The sequence below is a fragment of the Myotis brandtii genome, unplaced genomic scaffold (genome assembly GCF_000412655.1).
Source record: "Myotis brandtii unplaced genomic scaffold, ASM41265v1 scaffold37, whole genome shotgun sequence".
Lineage (NCBI taxonomy): Eukaryota > Metazoa > Chordata > Mammalia > Chiroptera > Vespertilionidae > Myotis > Myotis brandtii.
The window spans coordinates 3,657,240-3,678,163 of NW_005364225.1; the positions used below are offsets into that span (position 1 = coordinate 3,657,240).

The 20,924-nt window shown below is 40.9% G+C and overlaps 1 protein-coding gene and 1 pseudogene across 1 annotated transcript in view; both read right to left on the reverse strand.

Annotated features, from left to right (window-relative positions):
* MMP20 (matrix metallopeptidase 20) overlaps positions 1–6,010 on the reverse strand; it is a 38,406-nt gene extending 32,396 nt beyond the window's left edge. Inside the window, exon 1 of the mRNA XM_005872216.2 lies at positions 5,878–6,010. Within this exon, the coding sequence (XP_005872278.1) occupies positions 5,878–6,003 (126 nt within the window). The 5' untranslated portion in view covers positions 6,004–6,010. The remainder of the gene's footprint in view (positions 1–5,877) is intronic.
* Positions 6,011–19,234: 13,224 nt separating this feature from the next.
* LOC102246348 lies at positions 19,235–20,237 on the reverse strand (annotated as a pseudogene).
* Between the last annotated feature and the right edge of the window lie 687 nt (positions 20,238–20,924).

Consider the following 20,924-nt stretch of genomic DNA (forward strand, 5'->3'; position numbering starts at 1 on the left):
CCCCCCCCCAAGTGCAGGAATTTCGGGCACCGGGCCTCTAGTACATTATAAAGCTTTCATTTGCACATAAAGCTTAACCCTCTCATATATCATTCAAAATACTTTTCTATGACTGCTTAGGTGAAGTGAGTGAGGCAGAGTCACACAAATGCAGAATCAGAACCTGCTGTTGATCCAACTTATTTCAGGAAAATAAACAAGGAACAGCTAAAGATTTATATATACATTTTTATTATATATAAAATTTTATATTTATACATTATATATAAGGTATTTTATTGCATATAAATAGCATTTATTTAGATATTCCATGAACTATACACTTACTTATATTCTACATAAATTATGTATGTTTTAATTTGCATGTTATATATACATATTTATATATATAAATAATAAAACATTGGCAGCAATCTTAATGTTTAACAATAGGGGATTTGTTAGATATAGTATTATATATTCATGTGAAGTAACACTAGTCCTCGGGTAATGTACCTCCAGGGTAATGCTGGCTTTGTAGAATGAGTTGGGAGCATTCTTTCCTCTTTGATGTTTTGAAATAGTTTGAGAAGGATAGGTATGAATTCTTCTTTAAATGTTTGGTAGAATTCACCTTTTGAAGCCATCTGGTCCTGGACTCTCATTTGCTGGGAGTTTGATTACTGCTTCAATTTCACTGCTAGTATCAGTCTGTTTAGATATTTTATGTTTTCCTGGTTCCGTCTTGGAAGGTTGTATGCTTCTAGAAATTTATCCATTTTTTTTTAGATTGTCAAATTTGTTGGCAAATAATTGTTTGTTGGCAAGTAATTCTTTAATGATTCCTTGTATTTCTGTGGTTGTTATTTCTCTTTCATTTATGATTTTATTTATTTGGGCTCTCTTTTTTTGTATTGGTAAGTTTGGCTGAGGGTTTGCCAATTTTGTTTATCTTTTCAAAGAACCAGCTTTTGATTTCATTTATCTTTTCTACTGTTTCTTTTTAAAATTTCTATTCCTGCTCAGACCTTAATTAGTTCCATCCTTCTGTTGACTTTAAGTTTTGTTTGTTCTTCTTTTTCTAATTCCTTTAGGTGTAAAGTTAGATTGTTTATTTTGGATTTTCCTTGTTCTCAAGGTAGGCCTGTATGGCTATGTACTGTTCTTTGAAGAACTATCCAATGTTCTGAGAGCCTAAATAATTCCAGAACTTTCTTGCCAAAATTATTGATAAGGTTTTAGCATAATTTTCAGGGTCAAAATATTCAATTAGGCAAATAGATGTCCACTTAGATTTGTGTTTGTGTTAAATCTAACACTCATGCACTGTTGGCTCAACATCTGATTGTGACCCTGCCTGGGTCAAAGATCTCAGCACATATCAGAAGTGTCCCATTCACCCGCCTCCCTTCCCACCCCCCACTGTTAAATCACAGGGTTAAGGGTTCAGGTGGTTCCCTCTCCACTTCTCTTTCAATGTTTGAGAAATAAAAACAATGGAGTCCCAGAGAGTCTGTCCCAGCAAACCAGCGGCCCAAGTCTCCCCCTAATTCTATTTCACTGCATTTTCCTAGTGTCTTTCCTGAGAATTAAGAGTTTAAAACTCAGAGTTAAGTATGCTTCAACACAAGGTGAAATTCAAGATACGGTTTCTTCAACATTTCTTTCTACTTTGGCTAAGTCACAGAAAGGGAGTTGAGAACTTTTGATGCTGTGTGATAAATCCTAATAGAATTTCCCCTAGGTTTTCAGAAATTTCTTTAAATTCTTTTGATTTCAGCTTTCTCATCTATAAAACAGAGTTGGTATCTGTCCTACTGACCACAGCAGTGTGAGGATCCAATGAGACCCTCATTGTGAAAAGTGCTTTTTAAAAAAATATATTTTTTTAATCCTCACCTGAAATGGGAGGATACTTTTTCCATTGATTTCTAGAGAAAATGGAGAGAGAGAAAGAGAAACATCAATGTGAGAGAGACACATCAATTGGTTGCCTCCTGCATGTGCCCTGACCTGGGTCCGGGATTGAACCCACAACCCAGGTAAGTGTCCTTGACTGGGAATCGAACCAGAGATCCTCCAATGCTTTAATCACTGAGTCATCTGGCCAGGGCTGAAAATGCTTTTAAATGTATCAAAATATTTTAAAATGTATACTAGTATATCCTATATAGTAAAGAGCTAATATGTTAATTAGACCGAATGGCGGAACAACCTTCCTGAACAACCAGTGGGTAGAGGGCGGAGCTGCAGGGGCACTAGGGCCAAGCCCCTTGCATGAATTTCATGCATTGGGCCATATATATCTATATCTATATATACATATATATAATATTTTACTCATTAATTCCACTTCTGGAAATCTATCCTGAAAAAGTAATCCTTCAGATTAGGCTGATGTACAAAGATGTTCATAGAAACATTATTTATATGGAAATAATTTATGTGTCCAACAAAAGAAATTATTAAATTAAAACTCACTTATACAGGAGTGAGCAAAAGTAGGTTCACAGTTGTTCATATGGAAAAAGACATGCATTATGATTATTACAATGATTATTATTAACTCTGTTGTGTGTACTCACAACTGTAAACCTACTTTTGCTCACCCCTGTATTCTGGAATATGTGTAACTCTTCAAAATAATGTTCATGACAATAGTATAAAAATAAATATTTTCTCATGACATAATAATTACTGAGAAAGATAGGAACCAAATATAATAACATTTAAAAATATCTCTGTGCACAGAGAGTAAAATGGTAGTAAAGACACCCAAATTTAACAATTTATATTTGGGAAGTTTTTATTTTTTTAATGATGAGTCCATAATAATGTGATAATAAAAATTTATATTATTTTAAGGACAATTTAACAACCTGCTTTAAATATTGTATTGATATCACTAATTTTTAAAAAACAAACAAAAAGAATAGAACCCTGGATTAAGACAAAGTAAGCATTTCATCATCCTTCATTTCTGAAGCCTTTCTGTTCATCAGCAAATCAGAATTGAAAGGGTATAAGTGGACATTAAGTACATCAACTAAAATCCTGTTCATCTTTTCAGCTGTAGATTTCTGTGTTTGTGGGTTTGAGAAGCAGCAGATGGCATTTGGAAATGTTGCCTGTCTGTGTTTCCAGGCACAAGAAACCACTTGTTCTCTCCCAGTGAGTGATCAAATGGAAGGAAGAGAGAGTGTGCGAGCTGTTTATCCTGACACCGGCTCCCAGGCCCCAGGTGGTCCACTGGCCTTGCCTGTCTCTGGGACTCAGCCAGTGACTTCTTCCTGTGGTCTCTCAGCTCTTGCCACACTAGCCTGATGCTCCTTCACCCCCCAAGCTGCTGCACTGGCTATTTCCTCTGCCTGGACTGCCCTGCCTCCGGATCTTAATGGGACTGGCTCTTTCATGTAGCGCAGGGTCATCGCGAATGCCACTTCCTCGAAGAAGCCTTCCTGGATTACCCAGGTGAAAATGCGCCCCACTGTCCCAGTCACTCTCTGTACACCTGGTTAATTTTTTTCCCAACATCACATCACTTTCTGAAATAATCTTGGACATTTGTCAATTGACTAGGTGTTTATCTCCCCCCAGCACCTTCCCATGGCCTCTATCATCCCCAAGTAAGCACCGTCAGCACAAGGACATTACTTGTTTTGTTCATTGATGTTTATCCAAAACTTAGAACTGACCCTGGCACCTAGCACACAGTAAGCAGTCAATAAATCATTGTTGAATGAATGAACTTAAACTGTCTACTTTCGTGCTGTTTTATTTGTTGTATTTTAAGGCTGTCAAAGTTGTTATATGATTCTGTAAACCAGAAGGTGGGACACTAATTTTTGTTTTAGTCACTGGGACCCACATTAGAGGTTTGCCCAGATTATTCTAAGAATGAAAGAGTGATACCTGTTTTTGCTCGGAGCTGATGACTGGGGATTTGGCAGGCAGGAGAAGGTGTTGTTTGCCAGTGGCAAGGTGTTGACAGGTTTTCTTGGTCCTTGGTCAAAAGTCATTCTGAGGGCATATCATTAGGAAAACAGACCAAGGCTGGCTTATTTTGGAGAAAAAGAAGTAAGAGATCACTAAAAATCCCCAATATTGCCAGGCCACCTAATTTTTCCAAATGCTCCTGCAAGGATGGCTTTCCCCAAATATTCTAGTCTTCTTCCGGTGCAAACTGCTAATTTTTAGGTCAACTAATTTTTTTTTTTCTGTAAAGGGCTGAAAGTTAATATTTTTGGTTTTGCCACACTCCATTGTGGAACAAAAGAGTAATAGACGACAGGTAAGTGAATAGGTGCGGCCGGTATCTCCGACGACCATAGTTTGTCGGAACCTGTACTAGCATCATGGTCTCCATCCACCTCAGCTCAGTCAGGCCACAGTGTGCTCCTCCTTCTGGGGTCACGAAGTCTCCGCTGTTTCCGAATCAGAGCGGCATGAGGTGGGCGAGGCAAAACCACATTTGGAGAGAAGGGACGCAAAGCTGGGTGGCACCGGTGAAATGCAATTTAAAATAGACGCCAGTATTTGAGCTATGTCATTTTGAATTGAATTCCTCTAAAAGTGGACTCAAGTCAAAGGAAGTTTAACTCAACAGGCCTGTACTTGGCATTCACTGTATTATTTGTGGGCGGGGCCGATTGATATTCAAAATGTTTAATGGCTGGTTGGCAGGGGGCCTGACCAGTCAGAATGGATGAGTGGTGTGAACAGTCAGTAGGAACAAGATGATGTACATGTAGGTGAAAATCAGCGCTGCAGGGCAGCTCCGCAGGCAGCACACAGGTGTAGCCTGGTAGGCAGGAAAGCACCCGGGGGCAGGCTTGGTAATCACAGATGTGCTGTCACTTAGACTCTTAAAAAAGAGAGGCCCTGGTGCAATAACATCTCATCCACACACCTTTCATTACTGTTGGAAGTTCCGTCATATGAGACTTGTTTTTTTAGGTTAAAGATTTCCACCTTCCTATTAAATGCAAAAGAACAACAACAAAAACACTTAGAAGAATATATACAGGGGTGGGCGAAAGTAGGTCTACAGTTGCCTTGTGACATTCTTTTGAGTTAATAAAGTTATTGTAATAATCGTGCCTGGATGTCTTTTTCTACACAAACAACTGTAAGCCTACTTTTGTCCACCCCTGTACATTGAATCACTTTGAGTCACACGTAGTCTTTGCAAAAATTCCAGTAGGAATTATTTGTATCAGATCCCTCCCAATAGTCATTTGGGAAAGATTTTAAAAGGGGAGATACAGAAAATGAAAGCAAATGGGGAAATGCTTTAGAGAGGAAAGACTGTCAAATGAGAAGCAGGTAGGTACCCAGGAAAAACTTGGTTCACTTTAGATGTTGACCAAGTTTTCCCTGAGTACAAGCGGACTGCCAGGAAGCCTAGTTACTATATGCCAACTGTACACCTCAATTGCTGCCTTTATTTTCCTCATACATTATTTCTCAATACTTCTTTGGTCTTTTTGTATGGCATATATTTTTGCAAACCACCTCAAATTCTGTAAGAAGCAAGATAACTAGGTAGATAATTATTCACTTATTTATTTAGTCATACAAACGTACACCTAACATGCACCAGCCAGTCTTAGTTTCACAGCAGATGGAATCTAGTGGCCTTCAATGGACTTATAAGAAGACTAGAGGCCTGATGCACAAAATTCATGCAAGGGGCTTGGCCATCGTAGCCCCGGCTTCGTCCGGAAGGTTGTCCGGACAGTCGTTCTGCTGTTCGGCTGTCCGGTCTAATTAGCATAGTATGCTTTTATTATTATAGATTTTAAAACAATGACAGATTTCCCCCTTATTTTCTCGCTATACTCTTTTAGTTTCCTGGGGTAGGAAAAGGAAGAGGGAATTCTGCAAAGATTCACAAACCTGTGCGAGGTGGTAGTTGTTCCTTGAGGTCCTGGGGGTGGCTGCAAATAGGGAGGGGGCTGCAGAGGAAAAGTTCAAAGCCGTGATGAGGAGGAGAGCGAGGCCAGATGCAGGCAGCACCTTCATCTCCTCAAGGTAGCTTGGTAATTATATCAGCCTCGGGGACGGCAGACAGTGCACATTTGCACTTCGACCTTGAGCTGCTTTTATAGAGTCAAACAGGTCTGGACCCTCAGATCAAGGATGATTCATGTCTCAAAAGGTAATTATACAGCTCATTTCTCTCCGTGATGACTGGGTAACACAGCAGTACACAGGAGTCAGGGAAAGCTTCATTCTTTGCAATTTGCCAAGTCACAAAAGGAGATAAGCAGTCACTTTTACTGAATTCTATCAGCTCCTTACACCAATTGGGATAAACTTGATTAACTAGAACCCAACTAAACTGAGTCATTTGATTAGTCTCAGTTTGAGGGCCTTTTTCCATTCTGGTTCCAGGGAAGGTAAGTGATTAAGTTATAGTTTAATTTGTCCGCAGGAATTCTGGGCTCCCTACACATTCAATCCAATCGTCTGTGTCTTCTGCACCCACTTTGATATTTGTCAGTAACAAATGCTGTTCTTAAGGATGGTTGTGGGGTATTATGGTCCTGAATCATGAGGGAAACGTTACTTTAAACTGTGCTGACTTCGGGTGGAAAGTGAACTGATAACTATTAGAAAGAAAGTGAACACAAGAGAGATGACTTAGTTAACCAAAACATTAGACTGAACTATCCATTTTCTGCTCGCTCTAGTTAACTAAGGCTCATTTTTTTTTCTGGCTCTAAGATTGATCTTGACCTAGAGATAAATCAAGGAGAAATGGTGTTTATGGTGGGAAAAGCACTTTGGCATCAGACAAACTGACATTACATTTTAAGATACTTCCTAGCTGAATAACTTTGGACAAGTAATTTAACCTCTCTGAACATCATTTTATAAAAAAACAACAACCTACAAAACACTGACTATAATACTGTATGTAAGCTCTTCAGTGTTACAAGGGTAGCATAGCATATTGCATGGTGTCTGCTGGCACCACTTGGCATGCAATAGACAGGTGTTCAAATCCTAGTTCAGAAACCTGTCCATATGACTTTGAGCAGGTTACAGTTGTGGTATTCTCCTCTGTCAAATAGGGGAAACAATACCTACTTTGTAGAATTATCATAAAGGAGTAAATCCGGTCACAACAAAGCTCATAGCAGAGTGCTCAGTAGACATTAGCTCGTATAAAATAATGTCTAGTTTCTCTTTTTCACTTTGGCGCCAGGCACCAGGTAGGTTTTTAATAAATGTTTTTGAATGGATGACTTCGTCAATGATTCTCCAAATGTGATTCCTGGACCAGCAGCCTCACTATTTTCTGGGAACTTGTTGAAAATGAAAATTCTCAGCCCCCACCCAGACTTACTGAATCAGAAACTCTGGGAACTGGTCCCAGCAGTCTATGTTTTAACAAGCCTTCCAGGTAATTCTGATGGATGCTAAAGTTGGAAAACCACTCGATTTGTTGAGTAAATAACAAATTGTGGGGCCCGGGATGAAATGAAAAAAAAAATTTATAAAAAGTGCCAAGAACATTCCAGTCATAGAGAGTATTCAATTCTGCCCTTACCCATGCATTTTCTGTGGTGATATACCTGGTATTTGAAAGTCATTTGTGAAGTTTATTGCCAATAATTTATTACTAATACTTATCAAGCCATGAAAGTGTAGTAGGGAGCTAGGGAGTTAGATAGGCAGGGGCAGAGCAGGAAGGATGGGCCAGGTGCAGAGGGTCACCGGGGTGGAGAGCCCCAGTTGCCTAGCAATGGGCCAAAACAATAAGCCCTTGCACTGCCACACCCTTGAGCATTAACCCCTGGAAGAAGACGTCTAGGCTTCAGTTGTGTTTCAGTTCTGGGCCCAGAGAAGCAGCAAAATCAGATGGAGTGATACCATGGCTCACATTAGGACCAGCTGTATTGACTAACGGCTTCCTGGTGCTGACCAATCAGTGGATACCATGAGGGGGCACACCAGGAAAGCTGATGAATGTTCCATTGGGATTCTCCTCTCAGTCCTCCAGATAAAAGCCATTAGGATGGAGGACCCAGAGTGAGGCTCTCTCTATGGAACACACCCTGACCTTCCCACCCCTTTCTTTTCCCAGGGCTCTTTCTCTCTCTTCCTTAAGAGCTGAAGGGCCCTTCTTTTCCTGTAACTTGTTTCCTGAGTCCATTTCTTCTACAGCTCACTTCTTCTACCTCTGTGACTTTCTAAATAAACTTTCCCTGAATTTTTTCTTAGCAAGAACTAGAGAACTGAGGTTGCTGAACCAAGGTTAACAGCTGGTGCCACTTTTCATCACTAACAAAAGTATATGAATGGCCTTCACATTTTTATTAGATTCAAGGTTATTCCCATAGTGATCTCTTTCTCTCTCTCTCTCTCTCTCTCTCTCTCTTCATAGTGATCCCTCTCTTTCTCTCACTAACTCTCTCTTGCTGTTGTATCCTGATATACTTTCCATGTGAAAAAGAAAATAGTGGAGTTACAGCTAATGTATGGGGCCCAGTGAATAACCCAGGTACTCAACAAGAGTTTGTTGCACATGTGAACATCATCGCTGCCACATACTCTGAGACACGTAACACATGATTCTCAGAAGAAAAAAGAAAGAAAACCAGAGATCTAATAAATTCATTCTACTCACTAACTTGTAAGCTTCTTGAAAACTAAATGATACAAAAGTCACAATCAAGCTTGTTTTATAAATGAATGAATGAATGAATGAATGAATGTACAAACACTCATGGTCACCTTTTGGACCGAGGAAAGGAAAAAAATATTACAATAATCTTTCAAAATTTGCATTTATATGCTTTCCTGAGCTCTGCAGTGCTAACTGTACCTTCGTAACAGCTGCCAAATTGAAGAACAAGGACTGGATCCTTGAAACTTTCTCCACTTGGTCATTTTGTTTCCTTGTTTTCTCCCCAAACCATTGTTCCAATTCATGGTAATGACCCCAGTACAAAAGCAGTCAGAGAGGGGAGCGTTTGAGTGGAAGAAATGACAATAAGAAACTCTGGGGCCAATAGAGAGAAGACATCCTCACCTCTAGAATTCTAAAGAGTTTTGCCAACTTCCACTTTTGAAAGTAGATTGAGGTAAATAACTGCCTACAAGGTGTGATATAGATATTTCTAGTAGGTCCCACTATCCACTCTTCTAATGTATGAATATAATCAATCTCAATATTCCCAAGTATGATACTTCAACTGTTAAATGCAAAACCTGAAGAGGAATAGCAATTTATGTTCATAAGTCACTTAAAAGTTGGTGTAAATGAATTTTAGCTCCAGACCAGTGCTAGGCAACATCCTTATTCTTTCCAAAAAGAATGACAAACCCCAGCTGGTAATTTCTCACTAGGTGTTTCCTTTTCTTGATATTTTTCTCTTCACAGGGGAGCAAAGTCTGCTTTCTTTCTATTATTCTTGTATCAAATTTAAATCCAAATCATTCCAACCTAAAAAGATAATATCAAAGCAAGTCAATGACTACAAGGACATGAAATGAGAGACCAGGTCACAGAGAATGTTAGAAAGCATAGTATCTGTAGAAAAATTGGATGATAAAAATAACATACATGAAACAGGAAGTTGGTAGCCTTTTAGCAGGGATGACATTTTGGGGATTTGCAGACTTCTTATAATCATGTTTACTGCAGAGAACATCTTGCTAGATCCTAGCTGAATTCAATGCCATAGTAGTTCTAGGAAATCTTTCACATTTAGGTTTCTGAGATGGTACCTGCTATATGTGTGATGGATTGAGGAATAATTGTTGAATAAATAACTGACTGCCTATTGGCCTTACTTTTGTGCAAAGAGCCCAGGCTTTGTATTTAGACAGACCTAGAGTCAAACACTGACTTGGCCATTTTCTAGATATGTTACCAGTTCTTAAGTTTCAAGCTATGAAATTCAGTTCTGGCTAATATATGTAAAAAGATTAGGTAGCTCAGAGAATTGCCAGGAAGACTGGAGCAGCAGGCTGGAAAAGCAGCAGGACCGAGGGCAGTGGAAACCAAAGCCAAGGAGTCATCTGTTGCTGGGGCCCTTGCCTCTTACCACTGTATAGTATTACAGCTGGACAGTCCAGGCATTGAGACCAGGCTCTTGTTTCTAACTATCCTAGTTTCACTCCCTCAGCTTTCAGAGTCTTCAGTGGGAGAGTGTGTTGGTCGGGTCTGGGTCATGTGCCTTCACCTGGATGTCCAGAGGCAGGAAGGACCTCCGAATCTGGCCTCCATACTAGGAGGCAGTACACATTGCATAGACACCACCAATTTCCTCTGTGGGAGACATTCCCATTGAGAGGAAGTTAGTGCCGGGCAGCCAAAGAAAAATTTAAAAAACCAAACCATATATCAAGCTATATTACCAAGCCATGGTTCTCAAAACTGCCTGGTACTGGCACAAGAACAGACATATAGACCAATGGAATGGAACAGAGAACCCAGAAATCGACCCAAGCCATTATGTTCAATTAATATTTGACAAAGGAGGCAAGAGCATACAATGGAGTCAAGATATTTTCTTCAATAAATGGTGTTGGGAAAATTGGTCAGATACATGCAAAAAATGAAACTAGACCACTGACTTACACCGTACACAAAAATAAAGTCAAAATGGCAAAGGACTTAAATGTAAGATGGGAAACCATAAAAATCCTACAAGACTCCATAGGCAGCAAAATAGCAGACATATGCTGTAGCAATATCTTTTCGGACACAGCTCCTAGGGCAATGGAGACTAAGGAGAATCATACAACTTAACAAAAGGAAGATAAGTGATCCAATAAAAAAATGGGCAAAGGACCTAAATAAACACTTTTCGAAAGAGGACATACAGAAGGCCGAGAGACATATGAAAACATGCTCAGAGTCACTAATCATCCGAGAGATGCAAATCAAAACAACAATGAGGCACCAAAAAGCCAAACCCAGTAAAGGACCACCACAATCTGTGAAGCCTCTTAAACTATCTCCTGCTTTGTAACACGGGGTATGATCTCATGATATTTTATGAGATAATCTATCTCAGAAGGCTGTTGAGAAGATTAAAATGGCTAATAGTTGCTTAATGCTCAGTTCAGTTCATAAATGAGAGCCTTCACAATTGTTTTTCACCATTATTTGTTCCCAGATATATTGTGATGAATTAATGAAAATGAATATATGACATTTTCTTCTAAGATGTCATTGCTTATTGAACGGACCATTGATTAAAATAACAGTTGTGGGGAAAAATACAACATTATATCATGAAATGTACACATTGACATACTATAGATTATTTATGTGTCTGCTGTCTGTCTTTCTTCACTAAGCTCCATAAGGATAAAGACTCTATTTATTCTGTTCACAGCAGTATCCCTAGGACACAGGACAGTGTCTGGCACAAACAAAGAATTCAATAATTTGTTGTTGAATATGTGAATGCTTGAATGAGTGAGGCATTGAATGATTAAAGCTAGGAATAAGGAAAACAAGATTGTCTTCAGAGGGATACATATGAAATCAACCCATATAATGAATCAAAGGTGTGTAGCATGACCCGTAGGTGTCAAACTTTTATTAAACCCTTATTTTATACCAGCGACTCAGCCAAGGACTGTATGTACATTTTTTCATACAACTTTTAAGAGATCTCCTTTCTCAAGTGAAGAAGCTTGGGCTTAGGGAAGGTAAAGATTTGTTCACATACACACAGATATTAAGTGGTGGCTCCAAGAGTTAAATCCAAATCTGTTAGAGTTCAAAGTCTGTGTTCTCGACACTGGGAGTACAAAGATATGAGACACTGATTTTATACTCCAGGGGCTCAAAATTTACTACTGCAATAAGATAGAGAATTTAGAGTCAGACCTTTGATAAAAAAGGACTGACTCTTTGTGACAAAAATGTGCCTTTACACTGCAAATTGGTAGAAACCTTCTAAAAAGCAATTCTACAATACATACCAGGAATTACTTTTTGGGATACATTCCTAAGAATTTAAGAAGAATGATTTTTTAAAAATAACTTAAAAGAAAAAAACAAAATGTTATTTTATGCTTAGTTATAACAGCAAAAAACTTGGAAACAACCTAAATGTCTAAAAATGGGGAAGTGGTTACCTAAGTTATGGCAACTCCATGTTACATAATTTAGTCATGAGAAGTGAAATAGCAATGCATAAAATATTAAAAGAACAATTTACCCCCCCCCCCAAAATACAAATTTGGGCAAATTTGGTTCTATGTCTTTTGAAGAAAAGTATATACGTGTAGGCAAGAAAGTTGGAAGGAAACCTAGAGAACCGAAAACGATAGTGTTAAGGTGGTAAGACCTTATACCTAATATGTCTTTTGAAGAAAAGTTTGTACATGTAGGCAAGAAAGTCGGAAGGAAACCTAGAGAACCGAAAAACGATAGTGTTAAGGTGGTAAGACCTTATACCTAACCATTCTTGTAAAATTTCCTTTAATGCTAACATACGTTTTAAAAACAGTAAGTGAAATTTTGAAAATCTATGCCAATATATCCTTTAAGTTTAGTTTGCATTTGAGAAAACAAAAGATCTATATAATGTATAATGGACTCAGTGGCCTATTTTACTTATTCATTTGTCTGCCCGGGCTTCATCTATTTACTCAGTCTAAATCTCTTGCATTTATTCTATATGCTGGTGCTAGGCTTAGTGTTCTAGCTACAAAAGGTACATAAAAACCTGTTCTTGCCTTCCCAGGCCTTAGAGTCTCCAGTGAGAGTCTTGAATGTGAACTAAAAATATCCTACAGGATAATTAGTGGAATAATAAAGGTATTTAAAAGTCCAAATGAGGGCAGAAGAGGGAAAGCCCATTTCCTCCTGGGCTGTTGAGAATGAGAGTGGAAGGAGGGTGGGATTTCCATAGGCTGGGATGTAGGTGAGTGTTGATTGCTGAAGGAGTTAGAGTTCACCAGCAAGATGGTGAGGTGAGAAGGAGTAAGAGTTGAGATGGGGGAGACGTTGGAAGGAAATGAGGAGGGAGAAATTCTAAACCGAGGAGATTATGGGGTAGGAACATGTCAAAATGCATCTATTCTTAGGAAACGGAAGGTATTTTTATGCACAAGTGATTTGGTGGCAGCACCAGGAGATGGGGCAGGAAAAGTGGGCAGAGAACTGCCTGATGGAGGAAACCTCTCACCACAGTTCCGATGACTGAAACAGCAAGGCGGAGGCCAGGAATCATTCGCTGGGTGAGCATGGCCAACGGTGAAAGCCAGGAGAGAAGCAAGTTCTAACCCAACCTGTAGATCCAGGGGGCAGGACTGGTGAGGTTCCGGGGCACAGAGCTGGAATACGCTGGCAGTGCAAGGAAGGCAGAAGGCACGGAACAAGTCTGGAACAGCCACAGTAGCAACAAGGGCTACTGAGGGCTTGCTGAGTTTATTTAAAGGGCCCAGAGAGGAGTGGACTAGGCAACGTCATGGGAGCCTTGTGTGCCAAGCTAAGGCATCCAAACATTAACGGTTTGTGATGGGAAACCACTGGAGGGTTTCTTCCCCAGGAATGACATGATTGGGTTTGCATTTACACAAAGACAGCTCTGAAAGGAGTGTGCGCGTAGATTGGAGGGGAGTGAGGATGGAGGCGAGGGGTCACCGAGGGGTGGGGTGTAGGAAGTGCGGGCCAGAAGGCTAACAACTATGTTTATCTTGGATCATGAACTTTGAAAGACAAGTATAGTGTCAATATAGTTAGCATTTTGTTTATTCTTGTAAAATCTCAAGCCTATAATGCAATGATCACCAATGTGGGCTTTTGAGGTTGGACAGTATATGTGTTTACAGCTGCCTGTGTAAGGGTGGGGTGTCAAAGGTCTCATTAGATCACATTCCACTTGCTTAATCGTTTTAGTGAGGCAATTCACTAAATTATAGACATATTCCAGTCTATGAATCAGCAATTTCGGGAAGTTTGCCCAGCAGTTTCTTTTGAAGTTTCCATGTTTTCCTCTAGAATTTTCTCTCATTCTTCCTTCCTCTTCTCCCTCCTCCTCTGTTCCTACCTTCCTTCTCAAAAAGCCCTTCCGCAAGGCCAAATGGGGATGGTAACCTGGGGAAGGCAGCCCCTCGCAGGGGTCAGGACATGGGTATGTGGGGCAGTAAGAGGCAGTGGCCTGGCAGGATCAAGAGGCTGGCTACATAGATGACAGGGGCCAGGTTTCTCACCATCAGGAAAGAGAGGGGCAGATTTGGACAGGAGGAAAGCTACAAAGACACCTGAGAGAATGGGATGAGGGTATTGGTGTAAACTCACATTCATAGAAATAAATATGGAGCCAAATGTGCGCGTGCGTGTGTGTGCTTGTATATGTATATAATTCCTATCTGTGTCCGTTGATGGGGTGAAAGGGGCTGGCAACCAGGGACCCCACAGGCATATCTTGCACCCACAGTTTGGTTTCCCAAACCACCACCACTAAAAGGAACTAGGGTCCATGGATATGGCAGTTTGTAGAGCTGGGGGAGGGAAATTAAAAGATGAACCTAGAATACCTTGTGGTGCCAGGTAGTAAGGAAGTGCTCCAATAATGATGGAGGCATGTCAAACGGACACAAGCCAGCTCTTGGAGCCTCCTCCAGCCTCGTCTGGGACACTTTGAGCATCAAAATGCGTAATGATAGTAATGAGTGGTAGTCCACCAAGTAAAAGGGGAACCATGAGTCTATACTGATATAAATGAACAAATAAACGAACAATGGGGATAAGAGAAAGCTCTCCTTTCCAAGTAGAGAGTCAACTAATAAATAAATGGAAAAAGAATGATGAATTTAGAAACTAACCATTTGGAAACTATTTTTGTGATAACTGATCCAGGCAAGAAACATCAAGGGATACTAAAACTAATGGGTGCAAGTGTGGTGAAGAAGGGATTTTTATATAGTTACAGAATATGTATTATTCTGCAAAATATGTATTATTACCAAAGAAAAACATTACCACCATGTATAATCTATATTATAAGAACCCAGTGGCCCTAACGCTGTAATGACCAAAGACCGGCGCAGGTGGGCAGGGCTGTGAGCATGGCGGGTGCGCGTGGGTGGGCGGGGCTGCATGATTTCACGTGCTGGGCCTCTAGTTTATAATAATAAAAGCATAATATGCTAATTAGGCCAGACGTCCTTCTGGACGACCTTCCGGACAAAGCTGGGGCTGTAGTCGCAGCTTCGAGGGAAGGATCCAAGCAGCCACCACGGCTGCAAAGACCTACTCTTGCATGAATTTTGTGCATCGGGCTTCTAGGATATATAATAAAAGCCTAAACAACCAGAACGACCAGTCGCTATGATGCACACTGACGGCCAGGGGGCAGATGCTCAATGCAGGAAGCCAGGCTCATGGCTGGCGAGCACAGCAGTAGTGGCAGGAGCCTTTCCTGCCTCTGCAGCAGCTCTAAGGAGCAGCGAGCCGAACACTAAGGAGCAGCGAGCAGACAGGAGGTAAGGAGTGAGGGGTCCTGGACTGCAAGAGGGATTTCCAACTGCAGGCTTAGGCCCGTTCCCCAGGACATCCCTCGAGGGTTCCCGGACTGTGAGAAGGCACAGGCCGGGCTGAGGGACCTCCCCCCCCCCCGCCGCCCAGTGCACGAATTTCATGCACTAGACCTCTAGTGGAATACATAAGCATCATATGCTGCTTAATAGGTTGCAAAGAAAAGAACAAAGTTTCTATAATATTCTGGCGAAAAAAGACATAACTTGAGCCTATTTATGAGGTTACACCAGATAATCCCAAATTGAGAGACATTCTATAAAATAACCACCTATAATTTAAAAAAATGTTAAGGTCATGAAAGTGAAGGAAAGATTGATGAGCTGATCCAGGTCAAAGAAAACTAGAGGGACATGACAGCCAGGTGCCACATGGGAACTCTAAAGGACATTATTGGCAGAGTGGCAAAACCTGAATGAGGTCTCTAGGTAAGAGTTCTTTTTACTAGTCTTGTAATTTTTCTGTAAGCTTAAAACTGCTTTGAAATTAAATACTTAAAAACATAAGCATTTCAAATGTGATCATCTAAATAATTCAGGACCCCTTCACTATGCTGGGAAATTGGACTCACACTCACACAAAAGGACCTCCTTCCCAGTGGTGCTCTGAGGAGCTAGTGAAAGAGTGTGTAAGTTAGTTGTAAATGAAATTGTTGTATCAACCAAGGGGAAGAATAAAACACTCTAGAAAAATAGAAATATTTTGACAACACTCAAGCCAGGAAAAAAAAAGTATTATAAACAATCTGTAGAGCCATAGTCATGCAAATTATCTCTAGCTTTGCTTAATTATATAAGGGAGAAACAAATAAAAGATGAGTCCAAATACTGTAAGTTAAAATTTTGTGGTTCATTAAGTGCTGTAATGAATCTCACTTTACTAGGATCCATGAAAGAGGTGATCTTTATCCATAGAAAACATGTTTTTTTCTGATCTCCTTCAAGCATTGAATTGAAATATTGAAAGATTATAAATTTGAAAGGGTGCCAAATTTTCAGGCTCAATATTCGTTTAGCCTTGGTCTAGCCCCGACTGGGGAAGGAGGATTATATGGATGCCCTTTAAAATTCCCAATGAAAATGACAAAGGCCAGAGCAGTATCTAATTTTAAATGTATCTGGAAGAAGTCATTCCAAGTTGGGAAAATTAAATAATGACTTCATTTGTTTTCTGAGTTTATAAGTATCTCAAAAGAAATTATCAAGTCAGACGATAAAAACAAGAAAATGATGACTACATTCTATATAGAGCTCTACCATTATCATGTCTGGTTAATGCCATATTGCTCCCCATTACCCATGTCTCTGTGCTCCTCAGTTTCTTTGTTTCTCCTTATCCAGTCCTTTAAATGCTGGTGCCCTTCAGGGTACATCTTTAATCATCTTATTTGAGTACGTATTCTCTTCTATGTATTCTCATTTTCCATGTCTTCTCTTTGGGTAACCTCATCAATGACTGTTGTTCAAGATCCACATATATGCTGATGAAACCTAAATTTTATCTTGAACCAAGATTTTTCTTTTAAGATATATCCAGTGGTCTCCCGGAAACCCTGCTTGACTCTGTCCCCTTAGGCTCTAGCTGGTGCCATAGGCATCTACTGTCTTGTGTGCTTGGTGGCCATACTGCTCCACTGGATGCTATCCTTCCAAATACAGTCTGTATTTTCAGTGAAACTTCGTCCAGGCCATGTCTCCCTGGAAGGGAGAAAGTGCTGGATAATGTTTATTATTATCATATACCATTATATGTATTACATATTATATGGCATTACATATTATGTACATGTATAGAACATACAATTATAACATTGTACGTGGTAATTATTATCATCTTAAGCTACAATTGATCTGCAAAGCCTCTTAATAGCACTCCTTTTTGATTTGAATCCCTTCAAACATGCTTAGAACTACTAAGCAAATGTATACAGCTTAATGAGTGGTTATAAGAGAACTCTCTGTTTTCCTTCTTTCATACTTTTCTCCTTCTCAATCTTTTAAACATATCCTAAATGTATCTCCCCTACTCCCACCCAACCACTCCACAATTAAAAAGCATTCTCTTCGAGAACATAGGGCGCACTGTGGATTTCCTTTTTTTCTCCCCCTGGTTAGCCCTGCAGTCTCTAAACATTGCTTAGGACGTTTTTGCCAGTAAAAGTTGAAAGAACAGCTGATTAAAGTTTACAAATATCCCGGTTACTCACTCACTTACCACATGGCCACATGCCTGGCACCAGTGATGCCCTAGTAAACATGACTCAGCGCTGTCCTTTGGTACCATCACGCAAGAGAGCAATTATCAACAGGGGTCGAGGGCGGATATAGGATGTCATTGTTAGGGGGTTATTGCAGAGGTCAGGGCAGGCTTCCTGAGCGTGACAGGATGGGCAGCCGTGAACTGGGCAAAAGAAAGAAAAGTAGCACTTTAGGAAGTGGAGCAGGATGAGATGGCCTGGTTTGTGCAAGAACATGCCAACCCAGTGTTTCCACAGCCTAAAGGGTGAGTAGAGTGGCAAGACCTAAGGCAGAATAAGACAGGCATGTCTTCTGTGTCCGTTAAGTGCCCAGGCTGTATCTTGTGGAGCCAGGGGTAAACACTGACGGGTTTTGACCCTGCCAATGCTTTCAATGTTAACTTCTTGACTTTTCCTGTTTCTATTTACCTTTTCCTAGTGACTCTAGTATCAAGAATAGACTCTTGGCTCTGCTGAAAATGTGCATTCCTGCGAAACTGGAGCCCCCGGGGAGCGAAGAAGCTGTTGGCATGTCCTCCTTGCCTCCTGCCTCTAGGCCTGAGCTTACAGTGCCCTGCCGGGTTCTCCCCTGGCAGGTGCTGGCTGCTTCTGGGGCCTCAGGATCTGCCTTTTTTCAGTTTTTTTTTAGTCATCTGTCTTTTTTTTTTTTTTTTGCTCTGATCAAGTGAGAAGTACCTGGAGTTTATCATGTCTCATTTACCTTGTTGCTGTTTTAAAACAAGATTTCTGACGTTAAGTATGATTATATTACTAATGGGAAAAACAATCACTCAAAACACATTTACTTATACACCCTCATTCAATGAATTCCCTTTTTCTTTCTTCTTGGGGATTGAATTAAAGGGAAGTTTCTGTTAATATTATCTTTCATGTTGTCATTGCAGTTGGCTTTGTTTCCCTCAGGATTTTTTTTCCTGTTGTCATATATTTGTATGTAATAACAGCCTTTATAATTTCTCATTTCATAGTTTTGATTCTTTTATTTCTTGAAATAGGTGTTCCCATTTTCTTAGAGCAATGAATTTTTAAAGTCTAGCATTTGTCATTTAACATTCAGAGTCCTCTCCCAACCCCTAATTTTTATTAAAGAAGTAAAAGGTGAAATGGGGGAGAAAGGGTTCCAGGAGTGATTTCTATGTAGTGCCGTCACACACTAATTACAATGCACACTTTTAACTAGGAAAGCAAACTCAGCTGTGTTTTCAGGTTATTAATATTAATTTTTTCAGAAAGTTCTTTAGATATTAATCATTAATTTTGAATGAAGGGATGCAGTTTCTCTATTTTTTTTACAGCTTAATTGATCTATTTATTAGTGAATGTTAATGTAGCAAAGAGGGGACAAAAGCTCACAAACACTCTATATAGTTTCACAAGATGCACTACAGGAAAAAGTGACTACGGATCGGTAGGATCCTGGGGTCTTGATGGGAGCATTCCTGGGTGGACCTCTAATTCCTGGTGGAGGGGGGTCTCATTTATGCAGGGGGGCATGCTTGTTGGCATCCCTTGAGCAGGGGAAGCCCAATGGGTGGAGGAGCAATAGTGCCTGGAGGTGGGGTTACCCAGCCTACAGGTGTGGGAGCTCCTGCAACACCGGCAGTGGCCGCAACTGCAGCAGCTGCTACAGTGTCTCTTCCCTGTGGAGCCATTACCTGCTGGGATGGTCCCCAGCCCTCGGACAGGACCTGCTAACCCAGCAGGAGCCTGGGGAATCGGAACACCAGCTGCCGGTGGCCCTGCCAACCCAGGGCCTCCTGCAGCTCCTGCAAGTGGTACAAATGCAAGGCCAGTGTCTCTGGGGGTCGGTCCCTCTACAGTCATGGACACCATGTTCTCCCCCAGGCAGCAACACCAGACTCAAACCCCGCTTTCCTTCACACTCCGGCTGCTTCGCATTCTTTGGCTTGATCTTCCTGAACTCATCCCGGTCACAGAGGATCAAGTTCACATGCTTGTCAAGAGCCTTATGGGTGCTATCTTGCAGAGTGCATCTCGTTCTATAGTCGATGTGCTGCAGCATCTTGCTGCTCTTTCCCACAGTCACAATTGCTGTTCCACCAAACCTGATGTTCACAGTAAAGTTTCAGGAACCTTAAGAACTAAGGGAAGGCTACTGCGGGAGGGATGTCCAACTGCCAGCTTAGGCCTGCTCTCCAGGACATCCCCCAAGGGCTCCTGGACTGCAAGAGGGCGCAGGCCGGGCTGAGGGACTTCTCCTCCTCCCCCCAGTGCATAAATTTTGTGACAAAGGTATGACATGGATTCTGCTACAAACCATGCAACCTGGGGCAGAAGTTCCAAACAGCCTGGTTCTTCGGTTGGAATCAGCTTCCCGGATGTCCCAACACAACTTTCACCAACTCTCAGTGTCCTGGCTAAGAACACCTGCTTCTGTTCCGCCTGGAAGTCCACCACAGGTCTGCTGCCACTGAGATCGCCTTGGGTACAGCTGGTGGTCAAGCTGGCAGTGCTGGGCATGACACCATGACTTAGCTGGTGGGGCTAAAATGATCCGAAGCCTTCGCATTTGTTGCTCCCCAAGACCATCACCACACCAAAGTCGTTCTCTATGCCCACACTCAAGCCTGAGAAAGTAGCAAATTGCCCTTTCATGGTTTCTTTTCCTCTCTGTGGTGCTCATCGTAACCTGACTTCACCCGAATGGGATAGTTGCAGTGAACTATACCTCCTTAGGGTTGACTCATTCTCGGGTACTTTGTCTCTTCTAACCCTATTCGACCACTTGAACGGTGAAGCCACACTTTAGCTTATTGCAAAATACTCTGCCCACCAGGCTGGTAGCCCTTATGGAATTATACTCCAATTCTGGTTCAGAGCCTTATTCTTTCTCTCATTTGGCATTATCATCTATTATCATAGTTTTGTTGTTTGTATCCACAAGGCTAAGCTGACACAGTTGACATGTTTTGATAAGAAGAATCACAGGACATAATAGTACCACAAAGCACACGGCTTAAGATTGTTCCATGTCTTAAATAATAATTTCTTATTAGGTAGTATTTTCATATAACTCCATTTTTGTACTTATCTCCTTTTATTTGGATTATCTACTGTATTTCTGTCCCGAAAACTAGATTGTGAGTTCCTTCAAGCAGAGATCATATTTCATTCATATTTGATGCCCCACCCCCATAAGGTCTAATA